This window comes from Staurois parvus, unplaced genomic scaffold, assembly GCF_062004578.1.
Source record: "Staurois parvus isolate SC_StPar_1 unplaced genomic scaffold, SC_StPar_1.0 ptg001098l, whole genome shotgun sequence".
In the NCBI taxonomy this organism is placed as follows: domain Eukaryota; kingdom Metazoa; phylum Chordata; class Amphibia; order Anura; family Ranidae; genus Staurois; species Staurois parvus.
Genome location: NW_028318894.1, coordinates 1,034,778 through 1,060,941, shown reverse-complemented (window position 1 = coordinate 1,060,941; position 26,164 = coordinate 1,034,778). Strand labels below are relative to the sequence as shown.

Sequence of the window (26,164 nt, the reverse complement as noted above, 5' to 3'; positions counted from 1 at the left end):
GTTTATCGGCACGGCAGCCCACTTTTATTAAGAAGAAAAATGAAAGTCTTTACACCATAAGGTTTCCCACGCAGGGGATTGTCCAGCTTTGTCAATACATCAGATCACTGAAAATGCTAGCTCACCTGGCTACACTTCAGCAGCACCACTGATCTGTACACTGGTCCCCCAGACTAGGACTTCTTCAGGATTACTCAGCCTTGGTTACAGCCCCTCACTACACAGGCCCACTCCTGGCCTCTACATAGGGTTCCCCACCCCCCTAAAGCTTGATCTCTCCTCCATTGACTTCTGGAATCCCTCCAGCCCCTGGGATTCCCTCCAGCCCCCTGGACTCACAAGCCACTTCAGGTCCCCCAGAGTCTTGGAGCTGTCCTGACTTTCCCAGTCCTTGGGCAAGGAATCCCACCTCACAAGGGATGCAATCTCCAGCAGGAACCCCCAGCTCTCCTGACAGGGTCCTGTCTCCAAATGGCAGAAGACTTGGCCTATAACAATCCTGCCCACCTATGTACTCACACAGGCTGCAGGCATCTAGCACATGGGACTGAAGGACTTGTCCCCACCAAGAATCTCTGGAACCTTCAAGCTCCAGGTCCTGACCCGGAACTACCAAATCCATTGACAACCTAGAACACAGTTTTCTCTGCTCACAAAATACATGTTGGAGCTTCTCAAACAGCAGTCAGGAGGACCGGGTGTCATTGTCACAGTGGCAGGACCTCACACTTCCACACCTCCATCAGACCTCCAAGTGTTTGTGAGAGATTACACTAGAACATTGACTCCATTTTTATTCTTCTCTTATCAATGGCCGACACGGTCCCACACTTCATCCATGTCTTTGGGGGCCTCTGATCTCCTTATGGACTGTTCCTTCCATGATGAAGATCAGCCATGGAGTATATCTGAGGTGTATATCAGGGTGTGCTTCTTCCCCACATGAGGGCTGGGATATCCAGCAACATTCATCTAGAAGACATTTCCCGCACTCAAGGCACTAATACACCTCCAGGGTTGTTTGGGACCCCTGATGTACAGAAAGACAGGACTTCAGTGAGGAACATTTCCCTCACTCAGGACAGGAAAATGGTTTCTCCCCGTGTGAGACCTCTGCTGTCTGTAAACACTGGACTTGTCTGAAAAACATTTCCCTCACTTAGGACAGGAAAGTGGCTTCTTCCCCGTGTGAGATCTCTGATGTCTGTAAAAACTGGACTTGTCTGAAAAACATTTCCCGCACACTGGACAGGAATACGGCTTTTCCCCTGTGTGACATCTCTGATGTATAACAAGTCCTGATTTGTATACAAAACATTTTCCGCACTCAGGACAGGAAAGTGGCTTCTCCCCAGCGTGAGATCTCTGATGTCTGTAAAGAATAGACTTGTCTGAAAAACATTTCCCACACTCAGGACAGGAATACGGCTTTTCCCCTGTGTGACCTCTTTGATGTACAACAAGTTTTGATTTTTGTACAAAACATTTCCCACACTCAGAGCAGGAATATGGATTCATTCCCTTGTGCAGTCTCCGATGATTATAAATACTGGACTTAGCTGAAAAACATTTCCCGCACTCAGGACATGAGTATGGTTTTTCACCCGTGTGAGACCTCTGATGTTTGACAAGATCTGATTTTTGTACAAAACATTTCCTACACTCAGAACAGGAAAATGGCATCTTCCCCGTGTGAGATCTCTGATGTCTGCAAAGACTGGACTGCTGTGAAAAACATTTCCCGCACTCAAGACAAGAAAACGGATTCTCCCCTGTGTGCATTCTCAGATGTTTGTGAAGACTGGACTTCAGTGAAAAACATTTCCCACACTCAGAACAGGAAACCGGCCTCTCCCCAGTGTGCATTCTCCCATGGTTGTGAAGACTGGACTTCACTGAAAAACATTTCCCACACTCAAAACAGGAAAATGGCTTTTCCCTTGTGTGAGATCTCAGATGTTTGTGAAGATTGGACTTCTCTGAAAAACATCTCCCGCACTCAGGACATGAATACGGCTTCTCTCCTGTGTGAGATCTCTGATGTGTGTAAAGATTGGACTTAGCTGAAAAACATTTCCCACACTCAGGGCAAGAATGTGCCTTCTCTCCTGTGTGAGATCTTTTATGATCATCCAGTTTGGATTTATAATGGAAACATTTCCCGCACTCAGAACAGGAATATGGCTTCTCAGCTGTGTGAAGCCTTTGGTGTGTTTTAAGATTAGACTTTTGTGAAAAACATTTCCCGCACACATGACAGAAATATGTTTTTTCACCTGTGTGAGATCTTTTATGCTCATTAAGATGGAATTTAGAAGGGAAAAATTTCCTGCACTCTGTACAGGAGAACCTCTTCCCTGTTGGAAGGCCGGCCCGGTCCCGCACAGTCTGAGGTTCCTCAGGATACGAGGAATCCGATGGTCCATCTACGCTGGGTGGTGCCGGATGGACACTGGAGGGAGCCGGGTTTTCTCCTGGACTATACTGTGTGATGTCCTCATCTTCTACTTTCCAGTCTGGAGACAAAGTGAGACAATCCTCGGAGGTTTTCCTCATCTCCCGGCCATGGACTAAAATACAAAGACAAAGAGGATTACTAGAGAGGAGCTGATTGGTTCCCCCAAACCAGGACTCCGCCCCACATCAGGCAGCTTGGTCTCTGAGGAGCTTAAAATTCCACCCTCAAGGGAACTAGGAAATGGCTCCTCTGATCTCCTACCAGGTCATTTCTTTATTCATGGACCTTAGTCAGAGAGTGAGGAAACAACCAGAACTGTCTTTTATAGGAGGGACAGTGATGAGGGGATTATAGGACGAGGGTCCCCACCCCCTCTATCACTCATCGCCATCTTCCCAACACAAGAAGTACTGCACTTCCTTATTTACTCCATGATTTAGTCATGAAGAACAGCGGGGCTGAGCCCCACCAGAGGTCAGAGAGTGAGGATGGGGGGAGAACAACCAAGATGAAGACTGGACTGATCCTGAAGACCACCATCATTGGGGTATTGACTCCTCCCTCATTATCACTTTCTGTTTAAGGGTCCAAAGTTGGAGGATGTCATCACATTATTATCACCATGTAAAAGTCTGTGCTCCAATCACATCATCCGATATAAAATGTCCAGCTGGGAGGAAATGGGAGCAAAAGAAGTAATGCCAATGTAATGTACAACTTATTATATCGGAAACAAAAGTTAGGTCTATACAGTCAGATAATGTAATGTACAAAACAGAGTACATAGTGCAGGGGTCAGGAGTATGTAATGTACAACATAGAGTATATAGTGCAGGGGTCAGGAGTATGTAATGTACAACATAGGGTATATAGTGCAGGGGTCAGGAGTATGTAATGTACAACATAGAGTATATAGTGCAGGGGTCAGGAGTATGTAATGTACAACATAGAGTATATAGTGCAGGGGTCAGGAGTATGTAATGTACAACATAGAGTATATAGTGCAGGGGTCAGGGGTATGTAATGTACAACATAGAGTATATAGTGCAGGGGTCAGGAGTATGTAATGTACAACAGAGTATATAGTGCAGGGGTCAGGAGTATGTAATGTACAACATAGAGTATATAGTGCAGGGGTCAGGAGTATGTAATGTACAACATAGAGTATATAGTGCAGGGGTCAGGAGTATGTAATGTACAACACAGAGTATATAGTGCAGGGGTCAGGACTCATAATATTGGTATTCAGTAATCAGTGGAAGATGAAATGTTTACTGTAGAGAAGTTGCAGAGATCCCACACCGCTGCCTCCCATCTCCTGAGACTGCACTCAGTGACTTGGGTCTGAGACTATACAGACATATCCCTCCACCCGGCACAGCCAGCAGACCACAGAGCAAGGAACCCTGGGAGAAATGTTCTGTCAGAGATCCTGTTAGCCCCATGATAAGGGGTAGAAGACCCAATACACATGTCCCAGGTCAATCAACACCTAAGGTGAACACCAACATTTTGTTGCCAGCTGAACCCCAGAACCTCCATAAATCCAGTCTAGATACATAAATTGTGTCTGCAGCACAGAGAAGGAAGATTATCCGAGAGAAATCCAGGAATACAGGACGGGGAACACAGCTCAGGAAAGTGACCAGGGGATTACAGGCTGATATCACCCAGTCCCCGCCCTACTCTGGACCAATCAGTGAGCAGTATGGGTGGAGGAATGGATTTAGTGTTCATGACCCACCTGTGCTGATCTCTGTAGGAGTGTCCTCCTCTATAAATGTCCCCGTTATTCCATCCTCCTCCATAGACTGCTGATCATCCCTCACATACGCCTCTTCTTCTTCTGCTTTACCCTCAAATTCTATATCGATTGGATCTCCACTCTAAATCAAGGAAATGAGAGAAAATATCATCTGTAAAATGTAAGGTCACATAAAAGAACTCCACACATTGTCTCCATGAGTCCATGTTCTAGATTCTCCATCCCACCAACCTTGTAATGGTGAGGGATGGTGTGACCTTCCTGTGTGGAATCCCGGGAATACAGAGGACGGGGACATCTCTCTGGTGGGTTCCTGGTATTAGGTGGCTCCATCATATCCTTGTGTCCTTCTGAAAACTCCTCCATCACTCCATACTCCTCATCCTCCTCTTTATACTCTTCTTTAACATCAATATTATCATCCCCGAGGATTCCACTCTGAAAGATATAATAAAACATTCATTGTAACAAACATGCTGTGTATAAATCACAACTACCAATAATTGTCATCATCTACCTGATGATGGTGAGGGATGGTGTGACCTTCCTGTGTGGAATCCCGGGAATACAGAGGACGGGGACATCTCTCTGGTGGGTTCCCATGACTGGATCCATCTGTAGGAAACACACACACTGACTGAATCCATTGTTTCTATGTGTTTATCAGATGATGGGGGATCTAGGTGGATCCTCCGTACTGCTCTCTCCTTTACAATAAAGTCTCCTCTTACCCGGTGATGTGAGGGGCGGCTGATTGTCCATCATGACGTCCTTGTAGAGATCCTTGTGTCCTTCTAAATACTCCCACTCCTCCATGGAGAAATAGACAGTGACACCCTGACACCTTATAGGAACCTGACACACACAATGATACAGTCACCATCCAGACACATCCCTTGTCTGTTACTGGAGAATGTCCCAGAATTCCCGGCACCGCTCACCTCTCCTGTCAGCAGCTCAGTGATCTCTCTGGTGACTTCTAGAATCTTCTTCTTCTTTCTCTCTTCTATCAGGGAGGGAGGTGGAGGCAATGTGATGTCATATGATCTCCAGACTTCACAGGAGGAAAACTCTACATCTGAACACAAATAGTCACATCAAATGATATTCCCAGAATCCTCCTCACCTCTCCATTCAGGTCTCCATTTTATTAAAGCCCCACTTCAGGCTGAGGTATAATTCCCCCCCCACAGGACCCCCACACTACGCAGGGTATAGGCTTGTTGCAGCATTCTGATGTCATTACATACAACGCAGGACCAACAGTCCCACTTTACATGTGAGGATACCAAGGGGCCCCACATCCTAAGAGCATCAGAAAAATGTCAGATGGAGGGACATTGGGAGGAGGAGCTGTGAGGTCAGTGTGATGTCATAGGATTCTCTGACTCTGGATGGAGGGACATTGGGAGGAGGAGCTGTGAGGTCAGCATGATGTCATAGGATTCTCTGACTCTGGATGGAGGGACATCGAGAGGAGGAGCTGTGAGGTCAGTGTGATGTCATAGGATTCTCTGACTCTGGATGGAGGGACATTGGGAGGAGGAGCTGTGAGGTCAGTGTGATGTCATAGGATTCTGTGAATCTGGATGGAGGGACATTGGGAGGAGGAGCTGTGAGGTCAGTGTGATGTCATAGGACATATAGACTCTGGATGGAGGGACATTTGGATGGGGAGATTTGAGGGGTCCTCTATATGAAGCTCCCATGCAAACCAAATCCTTGTTCCTGGGTGCGTCCTACCTCTCCTAAACTGAAGAGTGACCTTTGACCTTTACCATCCAGAAATCTGTCCGGAATCTGTGGAAGTAAGCTGTCATGTGATCAGGTGACGTGCGGAGGAACGGAGTGTAAATAGCAGACAATTGTCTCCAGAGCCCCTAATGGTGGGGATGGATTTGGCGGCGTGCTGGTGCCAAGTTTCCCCCCCCAGGGTCACTGCAGGTGTGGAGAAAAGCTGTGTAAGAGGATATGGAGGAGAGATGAGGAGGAGATCCAGGAATCAGGAGAAAGGTCAGGGCAAGCAACAGACGAGCGCATCCAAGAGACCAAGCCGGGGTCACTACACAGAAAATCAATCCAAGGAAACAACAGGCAGGACGAGGAATAGCAAGAAGGAGCTGAGAGACAAATGAGAATATTGCTCAGCCAATGGGAGATGATCTCAGCATGACTTCCATCATGAAGGAGATGAGGGGGAGGGGAGGAAGTCACTGAAGGTGACCATAGATCCATGGAAATTCAGCTGGTTCAGCAGGGATCGCACACATTTCCATCCATGTGTGGCCACTGCCGGATAAAAGCCACTCCCCCAGCAGCTGCAGCCAATAGCTTCAGTGCTGATCTGTGTATTCTGAGAGCGGAGGAGTCCCCCCATTGTCAGAATACAAGAGTGCAGCGGGGAGGATTCCCCCATCCACCTCCAATGTGTGGATGGGGGAATCACTTCAGTTTTTATGGTCATCCCGCTGGCTGAACGATAAAACTGAACCATGTAGGCCAGCTTTGGGGGCAAATATATTATCATCAACTCCTCCCCCTGAAGGGGTTCATCTACATATTACCTCCTCTGCTGCCAGATCCAGGAATGTGGACTCTCTGCTTCCTCATTCATAGAACTTCCTGTCTGTACCTGACATCACTTCCTGCCTGTCCCTGACATCACTTCCTGTCTGTTCCTGACACCACTTCCTGCCTGTACCTGACATCACTTCCTGTCTGTCTTCCATAGAGACTTCCTGTCTGGGTAGAAGTGAGATCCCCACCTTGTGGAGCTCAGAGGAACTGCAGCCCCGAGAAGCGTCTGGTAGTGTGACCCCGGCCTTGTGCTGGGTGTGTATGGACTGTAGATCCTTATAGAGGGGTCACCTCCACTTTCACCAAGGGGGACAGAAATATATGACTGCTCGGGGGAGGGGTTTTGGCCCCTTTGATTTTGCAGTAACATTGATTGCAGATTTAGTCCTGTAGAACATCTGGTATATGGATACAAAGCCCCCCAGCTGGGAGTAAAGGGTGGAAATGGCTGGTGACCCCCAGATTTGGGCAATGATGTCATCACTATAAATGGATAAAACCCGCGCTATGTGTAACAACTCCAAACCTACAAAAACCTTCTAGCGGACTGCTGCTGTAACAAAGGGAAGGATTCCCCGTCATCTAGAAGAGCATTATGTGTCACAGCGCTGTCCTATTGTGTGTGCACAGAAATCATCACAAATACACTACAAATATGTGGAGACATTCAGAGATAAAGAGCTCGGGGCTCCAAATCCTATTCTCTGCACATCCACTGCTTCCACTTTACACCCACTTCATTGGTCTTATGGGGTTTATCAATAAATGAAGGAAACTGAACCATGTGCAAATCCATCCACAACATAAAGTGCTTTGTGCTCAAGATGCTGCTCCCTGCACATCCACTGCTTCCACTTTACACCCACTTCATTCATCTCATCAGATTTGCTGCTATAGGAAATCATTTAAAATGATCACAAAAACAGCTAATTGGCCACTAGGATTACTTTTACATGAAAGCCGACCTCCAGCTAATAAACCAGCACTAGAATGGTGCCTGTAGCTGCAAGCATCCTCCCGGTATAACCACTCCAAGTCCAGCGACGTTCCAGTACATTGCTGGTCCATGTTGGACATATATGTACCAGCAGAGAACACGGACATACGATGAATCGGGTCTGCGGACCAATATGACTGCAATTCATTCTTTTCTGTAATGTCCATGTTGGGGGTTCGGCCCAGAAAAGTTTTAATTTCATAAACGGTGATAGAGTTCCATGTGAGTTGTGTGACAAGAGCTGAATTTGGGTGTCGCCATGTATTGTGGTGTATAAATTGCCTTGGCCCACAATTGGTACAAATCTTCTGTGAAGAACAGTGGAGGGGCTGAACACTAGTGCTGGCAGTGACCGGGCCGATCCGGCTAACACTGAGTATTGGGGACACTATACAAAGCCGGCACTAGTATAGTTCTGTTCATGATCAATATATTGATCCGTACAAACACTATACTAGTAATGGCGGTGATCAGCGACTTATAGCGTGAGTGCGACAGTGTGCGGCCAATCTAACGCCAGCTGACCCTGGCTGGGAGGGGCTTACTGACCCTGACACTGTCTGATGTCACTAGTGGCAGGAATACAGAGATCAGTGATACATTCTATATACTGACACTGTAGTAATGGCACTGGCTGGGTGATAAGGTGTGGTCATGGTTCCCTACCTACACGGGATGGGTGATAAGGTGTGGTCATGGTTCCCTACCTACACGGGATGGGTGATAAGGTGTGGTCATGGTTCCCTACCTACACAGGATGGGTGATAAGGTGTGGTCATGGTTCCCTACCTACACAGGATGGGGAATAAGGTGTGGTCATGGTTCCCTACCTACACGGGATGGGTGATAAGGTGTGGTCATGGTTCCCTACCTACACGGGATGGGGAATAAGGTGTGGTCATGGTTCCCTACCTACACGGGATGGGTGATAAGGTGTGGTCATGGTTCCCTACCTACACGGGATGGGTGATAAGGTGTGGTCATGGTTCCCTACCTACACGGGATGGGGAATAAGGTGTGGTCATGGTTCCCTACCTACACGGGATGGGTGATAAGGTGTGGTCATGGTTCCCTACCTACACGGTACAGGTGATAAGGTGTGGTCATGGTTTCCTACCTACACGGGATGGGTGATAAGGTGTGGTCATGGTTCCCTACCTACACGGGATGGGGGATAAGGTGTGGTCATGGTTCCCTACCTACACGGGATGGGTGATAAGGTGTGGTCATGGTTCCCTACCTACACGGGATGGGTGATAAGGTGTGGTCATGGTTCCCTACCTACACGGGATGGGTGATAAGGTGTGGTCATGGTTCCCTACCTACACGGGATGGGTGATAAGGTGTGGTCATGGTTCCCTACCTACACGGGATGGGGAATAAGGTGTGGTCATGGTTCCCTACCTACACGGTACAGGTGATAAGGTGTGGTCATGGTTTCCTACCTACACGGGATGGGGAATAAGGTGTGGTCATGGTTCCCTACCTACACGCGATGGGGAATAAGGTGTGGTCATGGTTCCCTACCTACACGCGATGGGGAATAAGGTGTGGTCATGGTTCCCTACCTACACTGGATGGGTGATAAGGTGTGGTCATGGTTCCCTACCTACACGGGATGGGGAATAAGGTGTGGTCATGGTTCCCTACCTACACGGTACAGGTGATATGGTGTGGTCATGGTTTCCTACCTACACGGGATGGGGAATAAGGTGTGGTCATGGTTCCCTACCTACACGCGATGGGGAATAAGGTGTGGTCATGGTTCCCTACCTACACGGGATGGGTGATAAGGTGTGGTCATGGTTCCCTACCTACACGGGATGGGGAATAAGGTGTGGTCATGGTTCCCTACCTACACGGGATGGGTGATAAGGTGTGGTCATGGTTCCCTACCTACACGGGATGGGGAATAAGGTGTGGTCATGGTTCCCTACCTACACGGGATGGGGAATAAGGTGTGGTCATGGTTCCCTACCTACACGGGATGGGGAATAACACTCATGATAAATAATGACACAAACATTATTGATGATATACTGGAGAGAACTCTAAGGACATGGGGTTGCTAAATACCGAGACCAGAGCTATTAGAGAACAGCTGGAGATGCCAGAATTAGCTATGGAAAGCATGAGTGCTGCTCTGACAGGTCTGTGTGAGATGACAGAGGACATTTATCAGTCAGCGATACACCAGTAGGAGGAGCTCGAGCGGCAGCGCAATGACGTCATATCCGGCATCGACGCCATCTTGGTGCACCCGGATATATCCACACATGCAGTACACCCCTAATGCTGTGAAAACATCTACAGATGTGAGTAGATCCGTCTTTATATTTTAACAATAAAAGGTTTCACACTATATCAGATTTTCTTACTTTATTGGGGACGAGTTTGGAAGGTCATTGGCCCTGAGAAGCAGGAGAGTTCAGGGGAGACCCCGGTACAGAGGAGGAGAGAGTCCCAACATTACTACTAATGTGATGGATTTGGTAAAATGTCTATTTCGTTTCCTATCGAATATATATATATATACACACTTTTTTTTTATACACATCTTTTTACATATTTACTTTTATACTTTAATACTATTTCTTTCCACATATTTATAAATGTTTAGCATGAATATATATATGTTGCGTGAATATTTTCTGCCTGCTGGGCCTTGTGGTACTTTAAGAAATCCTTACTTAAGAAATATTTGCTCACAGGAACAGACCCCCTCCCATCGTGTGATTTGGAAGACAAAAGAATGTTTTTCTCTTTTTAAGATAAGACTGAAGAAGATCACACCTATACCATGACGGAGATTGTTTTCGTGTAAAGTGACCAATCAAAGACTAATATAATGCTTATGCTGTTATCACGTGATGTTCGCATCATTTTTCATATATAAGCTCACGGTTTCATTTAAATAAATTAGAGAGAAGTTTTCACAGACCAAACGTGTCAGTGTGAGTTTCTTTATGTGCGCACATTCCAAAAGCTGGCCAGTATCATAAATTAGGACAGGAACAGATAAGCAATGGACAATTAGGTCCACTACTAAATCATCTGGTGCCGAAACCCGGGAATTCTGGGTAATGAACCTGCAGCCAGCCGACATCAAAAGGCATTAAGTGTCAGTAAAACTGGACAGGACGGAGATTGATCACCTCTGGAGCATGGTAAGATATATTTTGCTATCTTACCATTGCTTATCCTGTCTTTGTTGTTGATTCATACCTGTGCCTAGTACGGCTGCTAAAGGTCACTAAAAGCAGGTAACCTTGCTTGCCCGGAGTTTATTTAAATATACCTGCATGTGCTTATCTGTTACCTGGGTCTCTGTTGTGTGTTTTTATGTATCAGTCTTGAGGTGGAAGAGGAGTGGACCTACTGAGGGTTTTGACACATAATTTCTCTGGGTGCATGGTAACCTTGTGTGTTGACCACAACAGAGGAGGTGTCGGTTTACGCGTCACTTTTTTGTGTGACAGCGTGGTGCCTTAGCTGTATTTGGGGCTAGGAAGAGTTACTCAGTGATCTGTACTCATAGCCCACCAAGATAGACTGATATGTCATGTCCTAAATGTGTGTCTGGTTTAATGTTTGCCATTCATGAAGACGGTTGGGGTTTGTTAAGGGTTAAAGAGAAAGGATATAGTCAGGAATTGTTAGGACGGCATCCTCTGTTTTCTGATTTGCCTGAAGTGTTAGTTTTCCGCCTTAATGTGCATTACCCTGTAAGGGGGGGTATTGGGAAATCAATTCAGCAGATAGAAGCAGAGGCGAGAGAGGGGGGGCATAGTATAGAAAGGTGCCCCTGCCAATTAGAACAGCTGGAAGATTGTGAGCAGAGTGAGCAGCAGCGCGTGAAGAGTCTTGGGTTTCTTTTAGGAAGACCAGAGACAGGAGGAGATGGGTCAGACGCTGATAAAATCGGAGAAAGGAATGTTAGCATGTGACCTGGTTGCACAAAGGGAGGGGGAACAGTATGTGAAGGGATTAGTTAAATTAGGGAAAGTATGTGGAATCACAGATAAGGGGGGTCGTTTACAGCCGGAAGAATGGCGGAAATTGATAAAAGAAAAGAAAGGTGTATTAGTTGATAATAATTTATTGAAGACAGCGGAAGCTTGGTACAATGTAGCTAAAGCTATACATAAAGAGCAGTGGACAGAAGAGGTATTGCAACAGGGAGGGAAAACTGTTTATGTATACCACCAATGTGTTGACATTGTGAAGGAACACCCACCGCCCTATATTTGGTCTGCAGACACTGGGCTCCACCCTTCATCTACCACCATCTCCTCAGTCCTTCCTGCCCAGCCCAGTGCACTTCCTGATGGCAGCCATCTTGCTACACCTACACTGTCATTTCCTGCCCAGCCCAGTACACTTCCTGGAGGTGGCCATTTTGGTACACCAAATCAGATTTCCAGAGGGCCTATGCCTCAAGTGAGCCGCCTCTACCCAGTGTGTCCGGTTTTACAAGCCGATGGTACATTCTACGTACCGCCAGATGTGCCGCGTGTCCCCACTATGCCAGTGCTTGAACCTGACACGACCGCTGGTCATGCGAGGGACAGTTTTGTCTCCAATAGACCAAAAGGAAGTAAACATTTGCACTTAGGGTCAACCTGGTCAGACATATCTTCTTTGGATGAGGAGGCCGCAGGTCCAGAACTTCCTACGCTATCCGCATATGCCTCTCCAGATGCCCCTCTTAGGCCACAGGTGACAGGAAGGACTCCTCAGGCAGGAAGACTCCATACCCCGGCAGATGCACCGGTCCTGTATGTCATCTTTACTCCGTCCCAGGCCTCTTCCCTGGTGACCACATTGCCAGACCCTGAAAAGCAGCCCATGCCCTTTTATCGCAGGATAGCTCAGATCCAGAAGACATACTCGGCAGCCTGGAGAGACCTAGTCAGCCTATGTGAGATAAAGGCAGGAGACTCATACTGGCCAATAATGGCACGAAGTCTTAACAACACCTGGCTTGTCGATGACAAAGCCTTCTCCTCTGGACTGGAATTTTGTACGCAATTGCATGACTGGGCCAAAGAGAGACTGGCCGATCAAGCCACCACCCTTCAAGATATTACCCAAGATAAGGCGGAGTCAGTAGAAAAATTCTATACCAGATTGTCCCAGGTCTTCTCCGACCTGGGATTCAGCGCATACAACAAAGCCCATAATCAGATGCTGTCATCAGCCTTTGTTGCGGGGCTGAGGGAACCAATACGGAAGGGTCTTATCATGGCTAGGCCTGAGTATCGTGTGGTGCCCCTAGACACTCTGCTGTTGGTGGCAAAAGGCCTTGAATCATCACAAGCTACCAAGAAGTCCACCCCTATTATGGTAGCAGATCCCTGGACACAAACCTGGCCAACGGCCTCAGAAGAAAATAAGCCCATTTGTTTCAATTGTGGCCGCCCAGGACACTACAAGAGGAACTGTAGAGCCCCTCCCAGACGTCGATGGACACAGTGGAACCAGGACGCATACAACCAGCAACAGTCACAACAGCAACATCAAGCTCCTGGGCCCAGTGCGAATCACCTGGATCTTCTGCGCTAGGAAGTGGGCAAGCCTGTGTCATCCCCTATCTTGGCAGTGTCTTCAGCTGGTTCAGGGGGCCCGTTAGCAAAAGTGACCTTACCTATTGAAGGGCACCCAACAACATTCTTAATTGACACAGGTGCAGCCAGGAGCGTGATCAGATCAGAAGACCTCCCAGACCACTCATACCTTTCTGATATAGATATATCCTGCGTGGGGGTAGATGGAACCCCACGGTCTAATCCTCTTACCCGACCTTTACAGGTTGGTCTATTCCCAGACTTGCTGGCCCGGTTTGTCGTGTCTTCAACATGTCCCCTGAATCTCCTGGGAGCTGATGTGCTATCTAGGCTCCAGGCCTCTATCACATTCACTCCTGATGGCAAGGTGGTTATCTCATCACCACTAGAAGTAGAGGACATGTCTGCACTGTGCTCCATTCCCCTTCTGATGGCACTTCAAGAGATCTCTACCACCACCATCCCAGAGGATGTGCTGAGCAGAATCCCAAGTTGTCTATGGTCCACAGGACCCGAAGATATTGGATATTTAAGGGTACCCCCAATTATGGTGGAATTGAAGCCAGGAGCCCCCCTACCCAGGAAACCACAGTACCCACTGAAACCAGCACAATCCGAGGCCATTTCAAAGCAGGTCAAGTCCCTTGTGGCAAATGGTGCACTCATACCTTGTACCTCTCCATGCAACACACCTTTGTTCCCGGTGAAAAAGAAGACACCTAAGGGGGAACCAGAGAAGTACAGGATGGTACAGGACCTCCGAGCAGTGAATGAAGCCACCATCTTGGAGACACCTATTGTTCCAAATCCCCACACTTTACTCACAGGGGTACCGCCAACAGCAAAGTATTTCACCGTGGTGGACCTGGCAAATGCATTCTTCAGTGTTCCCTTGCATCCTTCCTGCAGATACCTCTTCGCTTTTACCCATGAGGGGAAGCAATACACCTGGGCAGTTATGCCGCAAGGGGCGCAAAATTCTCCGAGCCAGTTTGCCAAGGCCATGACCACCATACTGGACACGTGGCAAAAGGAACATTCGGCAGTGGTCCTTCTTCAATATGTGGATGACCTTCTCCTCTGTGCTGATGACCTGCCCACAGCTAAAGAAGCCTCGGAGAGTTTACTATGTTATTTGGCACACCAAGGCTGTAAGGCTTCTAAACCGAAGTTGCAATGGTGCTCTACAACAGTCGTATTCCTGGGCCACTGCCTCTCACATGGAACGGAGGAAAGAGTTAAGGCCATCCAAAATCTGCCACTGCCGCTAGGCCAGAAGCCACTCCATGCCTTTCTTGGCCTCATATCCTACTGTAGGTCATGGATTCCTGATGCTTCTTGGTTTATGCAACCACTCTACGATGCTCTCAAGTCTGAGCCCTTCCATCTGTCCGAAGAGGCCGCCTCCAACTTTTTGGCTTTAAAACGCTTACTTTCTTCAGCCCCAGCCCTAGGTCTACCAGACTACGAGAAACCTTTCAAACTGTTCAAGTCTGAACGCCAAGGCCATGCCACAGGAGTATTGGCCCAGTTCCATGGCGACCGCCTACGACCCGTAGGCTACTACTCATGCCGTTTGGACCCAGTGGCTAGAGGAGCACCGTCGTGTCTGCGTGCAGTTTTCGCTGCTCAAGCTCTGCTGGATAAGACCTCTGATATCGTACTGGGACATGAACTTGTTCTTCTGGCGCCGCATGACATTGCTGCCATTTTAAACCAAGTCCAACCTAAACATTTGTCCACAGCGAGGCATCTTAGACTACAATGTTCCCTCCAACTTCCTGATAACGTCACTCTCCTACGTTGCCAAACCCTGAATCCGGCCACTCTCCTCCCAATTGCTGAGGGGGGTAATGAAGGTAATGAAGAAAGTGGAGAGGATAATGGAGCCACTGAGCCTCATAATTGTCTTGAAGTGATGAAAATGGAAACCTTCCATCTTCCCACAGTGAGTGAAACACCTCTGCAGGACCCAGACTTCACCTTGTTTGTTGATGGTTCCAGATATGCAGACGATGGAGGCAAATATCATACAGGATTTGCGGTCACTACTGCAGACACAGTCCTACAGGCAAGAGCCCTATCGCCAGCAATATCTGCACAGGGAGCTGAACTTCAAGCACTCACAACAGCATGCCAGATGATGGAAGGAAAAAGGGCCAATATCTACACAGACTCCAGATATGCCTTTGGGGTGGCCCATGACTTTGGACCCATATGGAAGGCAAGAGGATTTATGACTGCGGCAGGTACGTCCATAAGACATGGAGCAGCCATTGGAAGACTGCTGGAAGCACTCCTTCTACCCATTCAAGTGGCTATTCTGAAGGTAAAAGCTCATGGGAAAATAAACTCCTCAGAAGCCAAAGGCAATAATCTGGCAGATTTGGCGGCAAAACGAGCGGCCATGGGACCACCAGAAATGGAAGGAGAGGTGACCGGAGAGTGGGAACCAATATTCACCTTACAGACCTTACCTGTGGACAGAAGCTACCTCAAGGAACTCCAAGAAGCAGCAAGTCCAGAAGAAAAAGAGAGCTGGAGACGGAGAGGAGCTATTCTCAAAGACGGTCTGTTTGAGTGCAACAAGAGGTTTTGTTTACCCAAGAATATGTTTCCAGCTGTAGTCCAGTGGGCACACGGAGCAGCCCATCTGTCAAAGAGCCTCATGAACTCTCTCATCAACAAGTACTATATAGCGCCTGGAATTACCACATTGACAAATAATTTTTGCAAAACATGTGCCATCTGTGCAAAATGTAATCCGGGACGCACAGAGAAGACACCACAGAAACACTTGGCCAAACCCCTATACCCTTTTCAAAGGATACAAATCGACCATATCCAGATGCCAAAGAGTGGGCGGTTTGAGTACGCCCTAGTGGTGGTGGACATGTTTTCCAGTTGGCCAGAGGCCTTTGCTGTAACCAACATGACTGCTAAAACAACTGCGAAGAAACTCCTCACTGAGGTCGTATGCAGATATGGACTTCCAGAGGTGATAGAGAGTGACCAGGGCCCCGCTTTCACAGCTTCAGTAACCAAAGAAATATGGGCGGCATTAGGAGTCACTCTGGCGTTCCATACCCCCTATCACCCCCAAAGTAGTGGAAAAGTAGAAAGAATGAATGGCACTCTGAAAGCCAGAATGCTAAAAATGGCCCAAGAGACTGGCATGAGTTGGCCAGACAGTCTGCCTATTGCCCTATTTAGTGTCAGATACACACCAAGAGGAGAACACTCCCTATCCCCTTATGAGATTTTGTTTGGCTCAGTCCCCAGACTTGGTTGTTATTTTCCACAACAGTTGCAATTACAATCTGATGTGTTAACTAATTATGTGACTGTATTATCACGTGAATTAACCCGTATCCATGCCCAAGTGTTTTCTTCCATTCCAGATCCTGAGTCAGATACAGGAACTCACAGCCTATTACCCGGAGATTGGGTATTAGTAAAGAAATTTGTGAGGAAACATTCCCTTGAGCCAAGATATGATGGTCCATTCCAAGTTCTGCTGACTACAGCCACTTCTGTCAAGGTGGCCGGGAAGAACACTTGGATACACGCCTCCCACTGCAAGAAAGTCCCAACCCCTGAGGAAAAGGCATCATCTACACCATGATGATTGTGTTGTATATCCTTTTTCTAATAAGTTTGATAGAAGCTCAGCAGGTGGCTATCACCAAAACAGGTGCTCAACAGGTAGCCATCACTAGGATGAATGACACCTTCATATTCTGGTACAATTCATCCAACACATATGTGGCTGCGTTCACCTTTGATTTCTGTAGTATGATACCCATATATTGCAATAGTCGTGGACCGGGATGGGCACAGCGGGCCTGTCTGGTGGTCAACTCGGATCAGATATACATATGTATACCGGATGAGTATTGGGGACCGAACTGTGCATATTGGGGATCAGTGGGATGGAGTACTGGAGCAGGTTGGGGGTATCAACCACAGAGTGCCTTAAAAAAGAAAGATAAGGTGGGGAAGCCTCTCATTAAACGTATGTCCATCTGGAAGTCAGGGTGCAGTGATAGCGGAGAAAGACTCGTCCTAAACATTGAGAATCCTAGCCCTGGTGATGCTGGACTTTACTGGTTAGGCAGGCACCCACAGAAAGGTACACCTCTAGCAAAGTTTTACCTAAAAGACATGTATAACTCATCAAAACCAATAACAAATCCCCTTAAACCTGTCATCCCTGCTATAAAAGACATGATAGCAATAGCAAACCCTACTTTTGAAGAGACAATGGCGGCTGAAACCGGGTTCTCTGACACTAACCTGTGGCTTGAGTGGATGAGATTCAGTGCCAAACAACATAACAGAAGTAACTGCTATGTCTGTGGTAGTGCCAGGCCACATTTAGGGACAGTCCCTCTTCAGATCCCACAAGACAGTGAGGAATGTTTCCTCAGCCTGTTCACTAATACATCCACCAATCATTCTGCGTGCGAAATGTGGAAAGAGGAATATCCCATAGTTACCAAAATCCCGAAGCCTGGAGAGGGCATCACTATATATCCTGGGAATTATACCTGTTACTCGAATTACAAAGGCAAAGGGAGGTTTCTGGGTAATTTTACAGAAGGATACTGCTCTACCTACAGCAGTGTCTCAGGGAAGTTAATACAGAATCAGACCCAGTCTCTCGGTGACATATACTGGATCTGTGGGGACCAAAAGATTAGAACCAGATTGGAAGGGATTTGGACTGGTGAGTGTGCTCTTGCAAAGGCCATTATGCCTCTCCACATCCTAGCAGAAAATACCCCTGACCCAACGCCTGGCCGTAGGAGGAAACGGAAAGCTCCTTCTGGCAGTTTTGACCCACATGTGTATATAGATGCCATTGGAGTCCCAAGGGGGGTGCCTAATGAATTTAAAGCCAGAGACCAAGTAAAAGCAGGCTTCGAATCCCTGATTCCCATGATAACTGTTAATAAAAATGTAGATTGGATAAATTACATATACTACAACCAACAGAGGTTTGTGAATTACACCAGGGATGCCCTTCAAGGAATCGTTGACCAGCTAGCCCCTACATCCTACATGACATTCCAGAATAGAATGGCTCTGGACATGATTTTAGCAGAAAAAGGAGGTGTCTGTAAAATGATAGAAGGAACCGGAACATGTTGTACATCACAAAACTGGCCCGAATGGTAAGGTTACTCTGGCTATAAAGAAATTGGAAGACCTGTCAGCTGAGTTGAAGAAGAACTCAGGTATCACAGACCCGTGGGATCAATATTTCAGTTGGATGAGTGGGTGGCAAAAGATACTTGCCCAAATAGGGGTAACTGTACTAATAATTCTGGTTCTCCTGGCCCTGGTTGTATGCTGTGTTATACCATGTGTGAGGAAATTGATAAGCAAAGCTGTAGACAACAGTACACCTATCTTCCTGAACCAGGAGCAAGAGGATCCCCACATGATAGATGAAGAAAAACCTTACACCCCATTACGGTCCCTCCCCGCCAACAGTAATCTCACAATTTTGTAGGGATAGCATCTGACTTCCTTATGTACAAAGTCTGTGGCAAGGGGGGTGATGAAATAGTCATCAGTTGTCTAACGTACAGCACAAAAGAGTTCCAAGGTACATAAGGACAGATGAGCGAGGTCTTATAGGGACAGAGGAAAATAGTCATTTTAAGGGGGGACTGTGATGGATTTGGTAAAATGTCTATTTCGTTTCCTATCGAATATATATATATATACACACTTTTTTTTTATACACATCTTTTTACATATTTACTTTTATACTTTAATACTATTTCTTTCCACATATTTATAAATGTTTAGCATGAATATATATATGTTGCGTGAATATTTTCTGCCTGCTGGGCCTTGTGGTACTTTAAGAAATCCTTACTTAAGAAATATTTGCTCACAGGAACAGACCCCCTCCCATCGTGTGATTTGGAAGACAAAAGAATGTTTTTCTCTTTTTAAGATAAGACTGAAGAAGATCACACCTATACCATGACGGAGATTGTTTTCGTGTAAAGTGACCAATCAAAGACTAATATAATGCTTATGCTGTTATCACGTGATGTTCGCATCATTTTTCATATATAAGCTCACGGTTTCATTTAAATAAATTAGAGAGAAGTTTTCACAGACCAAACGTGTCAGTGTGAGTTTCTTTATGTGCGCACATTCCAAAAGCTGGCCAGTATCATAAATTAGGACAGGAACAGATAAGCAATGGACAATTAGGTCCACTACTAAATCACTAACAAGGAAGCTTTCCTGTGGAACAGCAATACTGCAAGGCTGATTGGCCCTGTGGGGCCGGGGCAGGAAGGTGAGGGGGCACCCCAGCCACTGAGGATTGTCACTGATTGGTTGCACACCTGCATGAAGATCATAATTATTATCATGAATTGATTTTTTCCGTTAAGGACACTTTATTATTGTGTTGTGCATGCCACACACTATGAAGGGGTTTATGCCCCCATGTAGCATGTATTGAGGGACACAAGGACTATTGCACTTTATAGGCCATCTGGAATATTGGGGTTCTATTTACTTCTATACACTTATGTGTTTCTATCACATCCTTGTAAGAGTTTTCTATATGTGCTCACATCAGTTTATTTGTATTATTCCATTATATTTGTCTATGTGATATTATTGTCTAGCGCTGCACTACCTATATATTCATCTCAGCCCTGACCACATTGTGACCCCTCTGGCTATCACACCTGAGCTGCTAAGCAGCTTCTGACCAATCATTAGGGTGTAGATCCCCCTGGCTGAACTAGGAGGGCGCTACAATGTATAATCTTCTACCTCAAAAGTCCAATTTTACTAGACATACAAAAAATATATGTGAGATAGAAGGAATCACTCTCCTGTGGGAACACTTCAAACATTAGAGCTCCCCCTAGCTGCAGCCTGGTAATGACATTACTAGGAGGTCTGTTCATTTATCTGCTCCATACTTCCCGTCTTTATATAATTTAACATAACATAATACAATAGAATAGAATATATTATATCTCCTGACATTTAGGGGTCTATTCATAAAAACATTTGTATAGCAGTGCGCTCAGTGACAAAGCATGTACATTCCTTCTGTGTGAATGGGGAACAATTTAAAATGAATTTTGACTTAAAATGGAAAATGTTGCCTTTTGTTAGAATTTCTATGAGGAAGATCATATTTTCTTCGTTTTCCCGGGTTGAACCATGGGAGTTATTATACCAAATAATAGAAAGGGTCATTTTCAGGTCTCAAGTCCCGCAAGGGACAAACTTCTCCCCAACTGAAGTATTTAGTTCTGCGTATAGAGAAGGAATTGAAGCCGGGACCCCTCAGTGCAGGAACAAGGGGGGAGGGGATTACAAACACCAAATAATCCCGTGGTGGTCCACACATCCTCCAGTCTAGCCGAGATGTCATTGTTCTGCCAACGAGAAGGATGAACAAGATGAAGAGACGCGGTATATGGAAGTATTCTCTACGTTTCTGCAGACACAGCGGCCATTATTCCAAGCTGAGGGATTCTGGGAGAACTCGGGAAAAAATGTCACAATGGAAGAGTTTCTGTCTTCCAATGTAATGAGGACAAGAGAAGTCACACATCATGGATTATACACTGTGTCACGGATAAAATGCATGCCCACGACAACTAGCTAACCAAGGCGTGGTCCGCCCGTGACTTGGGGTAAAGAGGGAATGAGGGGGACTTTGAGCATATAAGACTGGCCAGGATACCCTTTCACAGCCCACACTACCTCTGGCCACCACTAGAGGGAGACTCCACTCCAGCTGGCTGACCACACACAGGCAGATATGAATCTTATATACAATCTGGTGCACGCTAAGGATTGAGGAGCAGTCTAGCAATTGGCACACCCTTCTAGGATTCCTCCAGCTATCCTACAAGCTAGAACCCCGGTGTTAATCACTCTTCCACTGTCCACAGACCCCCACATTAGACACACAACACATCGTAGCTTGCCACCACCCAACAGTTTGTCCACAGACTGTTCTACTGGGCCACCACACACACACAGATCTCCGTCTGGCAGATCTATGTTACAATCTGCAGGCAATCTGCCAACACACAGTACAATTGCATACAGATTGGCAATGAACTTAGACCGAGCACATAGACTCTAGAATACAACAATCTCTCCGGAGATATGAGCCCGAGCTTAGTACACAGAAGTCACTTATTCATTTTATGATTTAATATCCCAAAAGTGGGCAGTGTATTAAATATGTACAAAGAAAAAAAAGTTGCAGAAAATACAAAAAGACACACAATTGGCTATTCACAATAAAATAAAAGGGAATAAAAACAGAAATAAAACTTTTACCAAGATTTATCCTGAGACTGGAGCAAGTCAGAGAAAGTCCACGATTCACCAGTCACATGGAACCGGCTCTGTACGAATCACCCCGTCCATATCTCAGGGTCCTCAATTTATTGAAATATGGATGTGGGCTGCACATTAGCCCTTGGCCAATCAACCCTGGGGGGTGTTCCTGTAGCAGCCCATTGGATGTTCTGGGTTCTGAAGTGCCCAGAGCTGAATGGGCCAGGAATAGTTTGGATCACTTGGTCAGCGATAGAATTTCCGACACCAGTGTGTTAGTCCGAACACAACAGAACCAATCGCTGTTCAGCTGTTGCAATCAGGCACCATATAACTGTTTCCTGTGTTTCTCTGGAATTCCACAGGGGCTACAAATAGTTTTACATGCAGATGTAGCCTACAGTGTGTCCAATCAGAAGGAAGTATTTTCATCTCTCTGCAACAAATATTTTAGCTTTTATGAGAGATGAAATACATTCCTTTGATTTGTGGATATAAATCAAAGCTGACAGACACTTCGGAGCCTTCTCAAGGTCTCCTGCTGACTCTTGTAGCCGAAATGACTAGGATTCTTCTTCTAGGTTCAAGAAGGTGGCAAACTCTGGCTACATAGGTGACAACATTGTATTGGCATCCAGGTGACACCTCTAGCCTAGAAGCTGCTCTGTCCTTTCAGATGCTAATTGGTGAACATATGTCTCTGACCGAATACTGAACACTTATCTGTAATAACATGGAATGAAACTAGATTCACAATTACATATTTCTACTGATCACCTCACATATCAGCTACCCAACCCTTACATTTATGTTACACACTGCTCCAAAAAATGAAAGGAACACTTTGAAAACCCATCAGATCTCAATGAGGAACAATCTCCTGCTGGATCTTTATACTGACATGGGCTGGGTAATGTGTTAGGAATGTAAGGATGCCCCATTGTTTAATGGAAATGAAAATGATCGACCTACAGAAAACTGAATTCAAAGGCACCCCAAAAATCAAGAAAAATGATGCAGCAGGCGAGTCCATTTTACCGAAATTTAATTGCAGCAACTCAGAATGGTCCTCGGTAGATTGTATGGCCCCCATATGCTTGCATGCATGCCTGACAATGTTGAGGCATGCTCCTAATGAGACCATGGATGGTGTCCTGGGGGATTTCATCACTGTGCTCCTGGACAGTCTAAAGTGCAACCGGGCAGCTTGGATGAATCTAAACATGACATCCCAGAGGTGTTCTATTGGATTTAGGTCAGGCCAGCATGGGGGCCATTCAGTGGTATTAAATCCTTCATCCTTCAGAAACTGCCTGCACACTTTTGCCACATGAGGCCGGGTATTGTCGTGCACCAGGAGGAACCAAGGACCCAATGCACCAGGAGGAACCCAGGACCCAATGTACCAGGAGGAACCCAGGACCCACTGCACCAGTGTAGGGTCTGAAAATGGGTCCAAAGATTTCATCCCAATACCTAATGGCAGTCAGGGGGCCATTGTCTAGCCTGTAGAGGTCTGTGCGTCCCTCCATGAATATGCCTCCCCAGACCATCAGTGACCCACCACCAAAACTGTCATTCTGAATGATGTTAAAGGCAGCAGAATGTTCTCCACGGCTTCTCCAGACCCTTTCATGTCTGTCACATGTGCTCAGGGGGAACTTGCTCTCATCTGTGAAAAACACAGGGCACCAGTGGTGGACCTGACAATTCTGGTGTTCAATTGCAAATGTCAATCCAGCTCTATGGTGCTGGGTAGTGAGCACAGGGCCCACTAGAGGATGTTGGGCCCTCAGGCCACCCTCATGAAGTTCCTCCTTGCACAAAGGAGCATATACGGTTCTGCTGGTGGGTTAAGGAACTTCTACGGCCCTTTCCAGCTCTCCTAGAGTAACTGCCTGTCTCCTGGAATCACCTCCATGCTCTTGTCTCCTGGAATCTCCTCCATGCTCATCTCCTGGAATCTCCTCCATGCTCTTGTCTCCTGGAATCTCCTCCATGCTCTTGTCTCCTGGAATCTCCTCCATGCTCTTGTCTCCTGGAATCTCCTCCATGCTCTTGCTGGGAGACACAGCAAACCTTCTTGCAATGGCAAGTGTTGAAGTGCCATCGTGGAGGAGTTGGACTACCTGTGCAACCTCTGTATGGTCCAGGTATGACCTCATGCTACCAGTAGTGACACTGACCAGAGCCAAAACAAAAACTAGTGAAGAACAGTCAGTAAAGATGAGTAGGGAAAAAAATGTCAGTGGCTTCCACCTGTAAATTCCTGTTTTGAGGGTTGTCTCATTGTTGCCCATCTAGTGCACCTGTTGATAATTTCATTAACACCAAAGCAGCTGAAACTGATTAACAATCCCCTCTGCGACTTCACTGACCAGATCAATATCTCAGGAGTCTCATTGACTTGATGCTAGACTCTGATTAATAAGTCTTTCTTTCATTTTTTGAGCCGTGTATTATGAATGCTAACTCTACAAAGCTGCAGATCTGTGAGAGTTCTTTTCTGGATTCTTCTGTTTATAGATTACTGAGACCTTTACAGTAAGATGTGCATTTCCTCATGTAATGTTCTATTTGTGTGTTTTGTTTTTTATGTTTCACTTCCCTCCACCCATCAACCAATAAGTTTGGAGACCACTGCTCTAGTGGGACCAGGGAAAAGAAAGAAGAGATGCAGCAGAGCACAGCACTGGATCAAGAATAAACTCAGGGTAAACGGATCCACCTTGCATTAGAGTGGAAAGCCAGCTGTGATGACATTTGCGTGCTGCTGCCCAGAATCTCTGGCGAGAAGGGGGAGTACTTTAGTCCACAGACACACTCCCGGGATGAATTACTGCTACCCAGCCTAACCAGAGGGATACCACCTACCAGGAGCTCATAGGGGGACCCCTAGTGGAAGAGGACCATCAGCCTCATACCCAACAGAGGGAGGACCACCCACAATCAGATGACATCGGGATTATTTATACACAAAACCGCATTTATTATGCGCGTCCGGTGAGTGCGCATTGCCTTATCATTACCACACGGGTACCGGATCTCTAAGTCACCCGAGCACTTATATCTTTATATTGATTTGCTGGACTATCTTCTTCGGCTTTTGAACTTTTATTTATATATATTTACAATTTAATAAGGATTTCTTTACACACATTGGTTTTAACATCGAGCGCTGCACTTTATATATACATTGCTATTTCCTAGGGTGATATTGGTACCTTTTTTGTGCATAGCAGCTTGTTACCTATATACTTAGGCGCTTGTACTACTTACTGCATACATTTTTGCTTTTTCTGTTGGTTGGACTGGATGGATTGGTGTCTTTTTTCCATCCAGATGAACTCTGTAACTATGTAACAAGGTGACTCCAGTAACACTGCTGAGACTAATTTCGTTTTGGTGAAAAGGTACAAAAAGGAACCTCCCTGTTTCCATATAATTCATGCTATATGAAAAGACGTGATGGGGATAAAATACCAGATTGTCTCCTAAGAATGTAGGACGTATATTATGGTATGTTTGCTGATTTGTAATCCCATGATATATATTTAGTGTGTTGGAGTTTATCGGTATTGTCAGGAATATTGTATGCATGCTACCAAAGCCGTAATCAATCAGTAGATCAGAATACAAATTATTCTTTTATTATCTCTCCTCTGTGTGTACAACTATTATTCTAATCGCTTTATGTAATCCAACCTCCTGATAGTTACAATTCTCCATTTAATCACTGTTACACCAAAACGTAATGATTGTAAATGAGGAATAATATCTACTCTCCAAGGCATTCTATAGATTTCACAAGGGACAATTTGTTATAGTGAAATATTCATTTTTTCTGATCACAGATTAGTTACTTCTGACCCCAAAAAAACTCAGACCAGACAATTCTTATCCAAGGATGACACCCAGTGGCCATGGGAGGTAATGCTTGAGTAAACATGGGTTAGAGAATCAGATTCCCCAATCACAGAGAAGGTTCCGCCTTCTGGGCCAGGTTTATTCAGATTTGATGAGAGTATAAGTCATAACTAGATAAAACCGGCAGGAACACTCACAGAGGGAGGACCATCTACACAGCCATCTGGAAGGTAGACATCATCTCACACTCAGATCATCTAAAGACACTCATCAACTGAAGAAGAGACACCATTTTGTGGAAGCTCAATCCCAACCATTAATTGGCAGCCATCTTTGAGTCTGATCATCAGTTCTCCAAAAAGATGACCTGATACTTGGAGGGTAATTGTATATTTTCTGTTGATTTTGCTTGCTTAGACTAGTAAGTCAATTGCCACATTCCTTTGTAACCTAATAACTCTCCCCATGATAACATCATTTCAAGTTAAGTCATTTATAAAAATGTTCCTGTTCTTAGGCCATACTGGTGAACTATTCTGCATAGTTTATTCCTTCTGCAGGAGACAGATTATTGTCCGTTTTTA

General features: G+C 45.9%; 3 protein-coding genes across 3 annotated transcripts in view; 2 read left to right on the top strand and 1 right to left on the bottom strand.

Annotated features, from left to right (window-relative positions):
* Positions 1 to 263: 263 nt before the first annotated feature.
* Positions 264 to 26,164, bottom strand: part of LOC149440281 (uncharacterized) — a 38,718-nt gene continuing 12,817 nt past the window's right edge. Inside the window, exon 4 of the mRNA XM_089658838.1 lies at positions 264 to 2,276. Coding sequence (XP_089514964.1) covers positions 1,156 to 2,276 — 1,121 coding nt within the window. The 3' untranslated portion in view covers positions 264 to 1,155. The remainder of the gene's footprint in view (positions 2,277 to 26,164) is intronic.
* On the top strand, positions 12,229 to 15,320 carry LOC149440283 (uncharacterized). Its single transcript, XM_089658829.1, has 3 exons — positions 12,229 to 13,143; positions 13,363 to 14,543; positions 15,314 to 15,320. Exons 1-3 carry the CDS (start codon positions 12,229 to 12,231, stop codon positions 15,318 to 15,320), a joined length of 2,103 nt encoding a protein of 700 aa, XP_089514955.1.
* On the top strand, positions 15,282 to 18,545 carry LOC149440282 (endogenous retrovirus group 3 member 1 Env polyprotein-like). Its single transcript, XM_089658828.1, has one exon. The coding sequence runs from the start codon at positions 16,986 to 16,988 to the stop codon at positions 18,543 to 18,545; it is 1,560 nt and encodes a 519-aa protein (XP_089514954.1). The 5' UTR covers positions 15,282 to 16,985.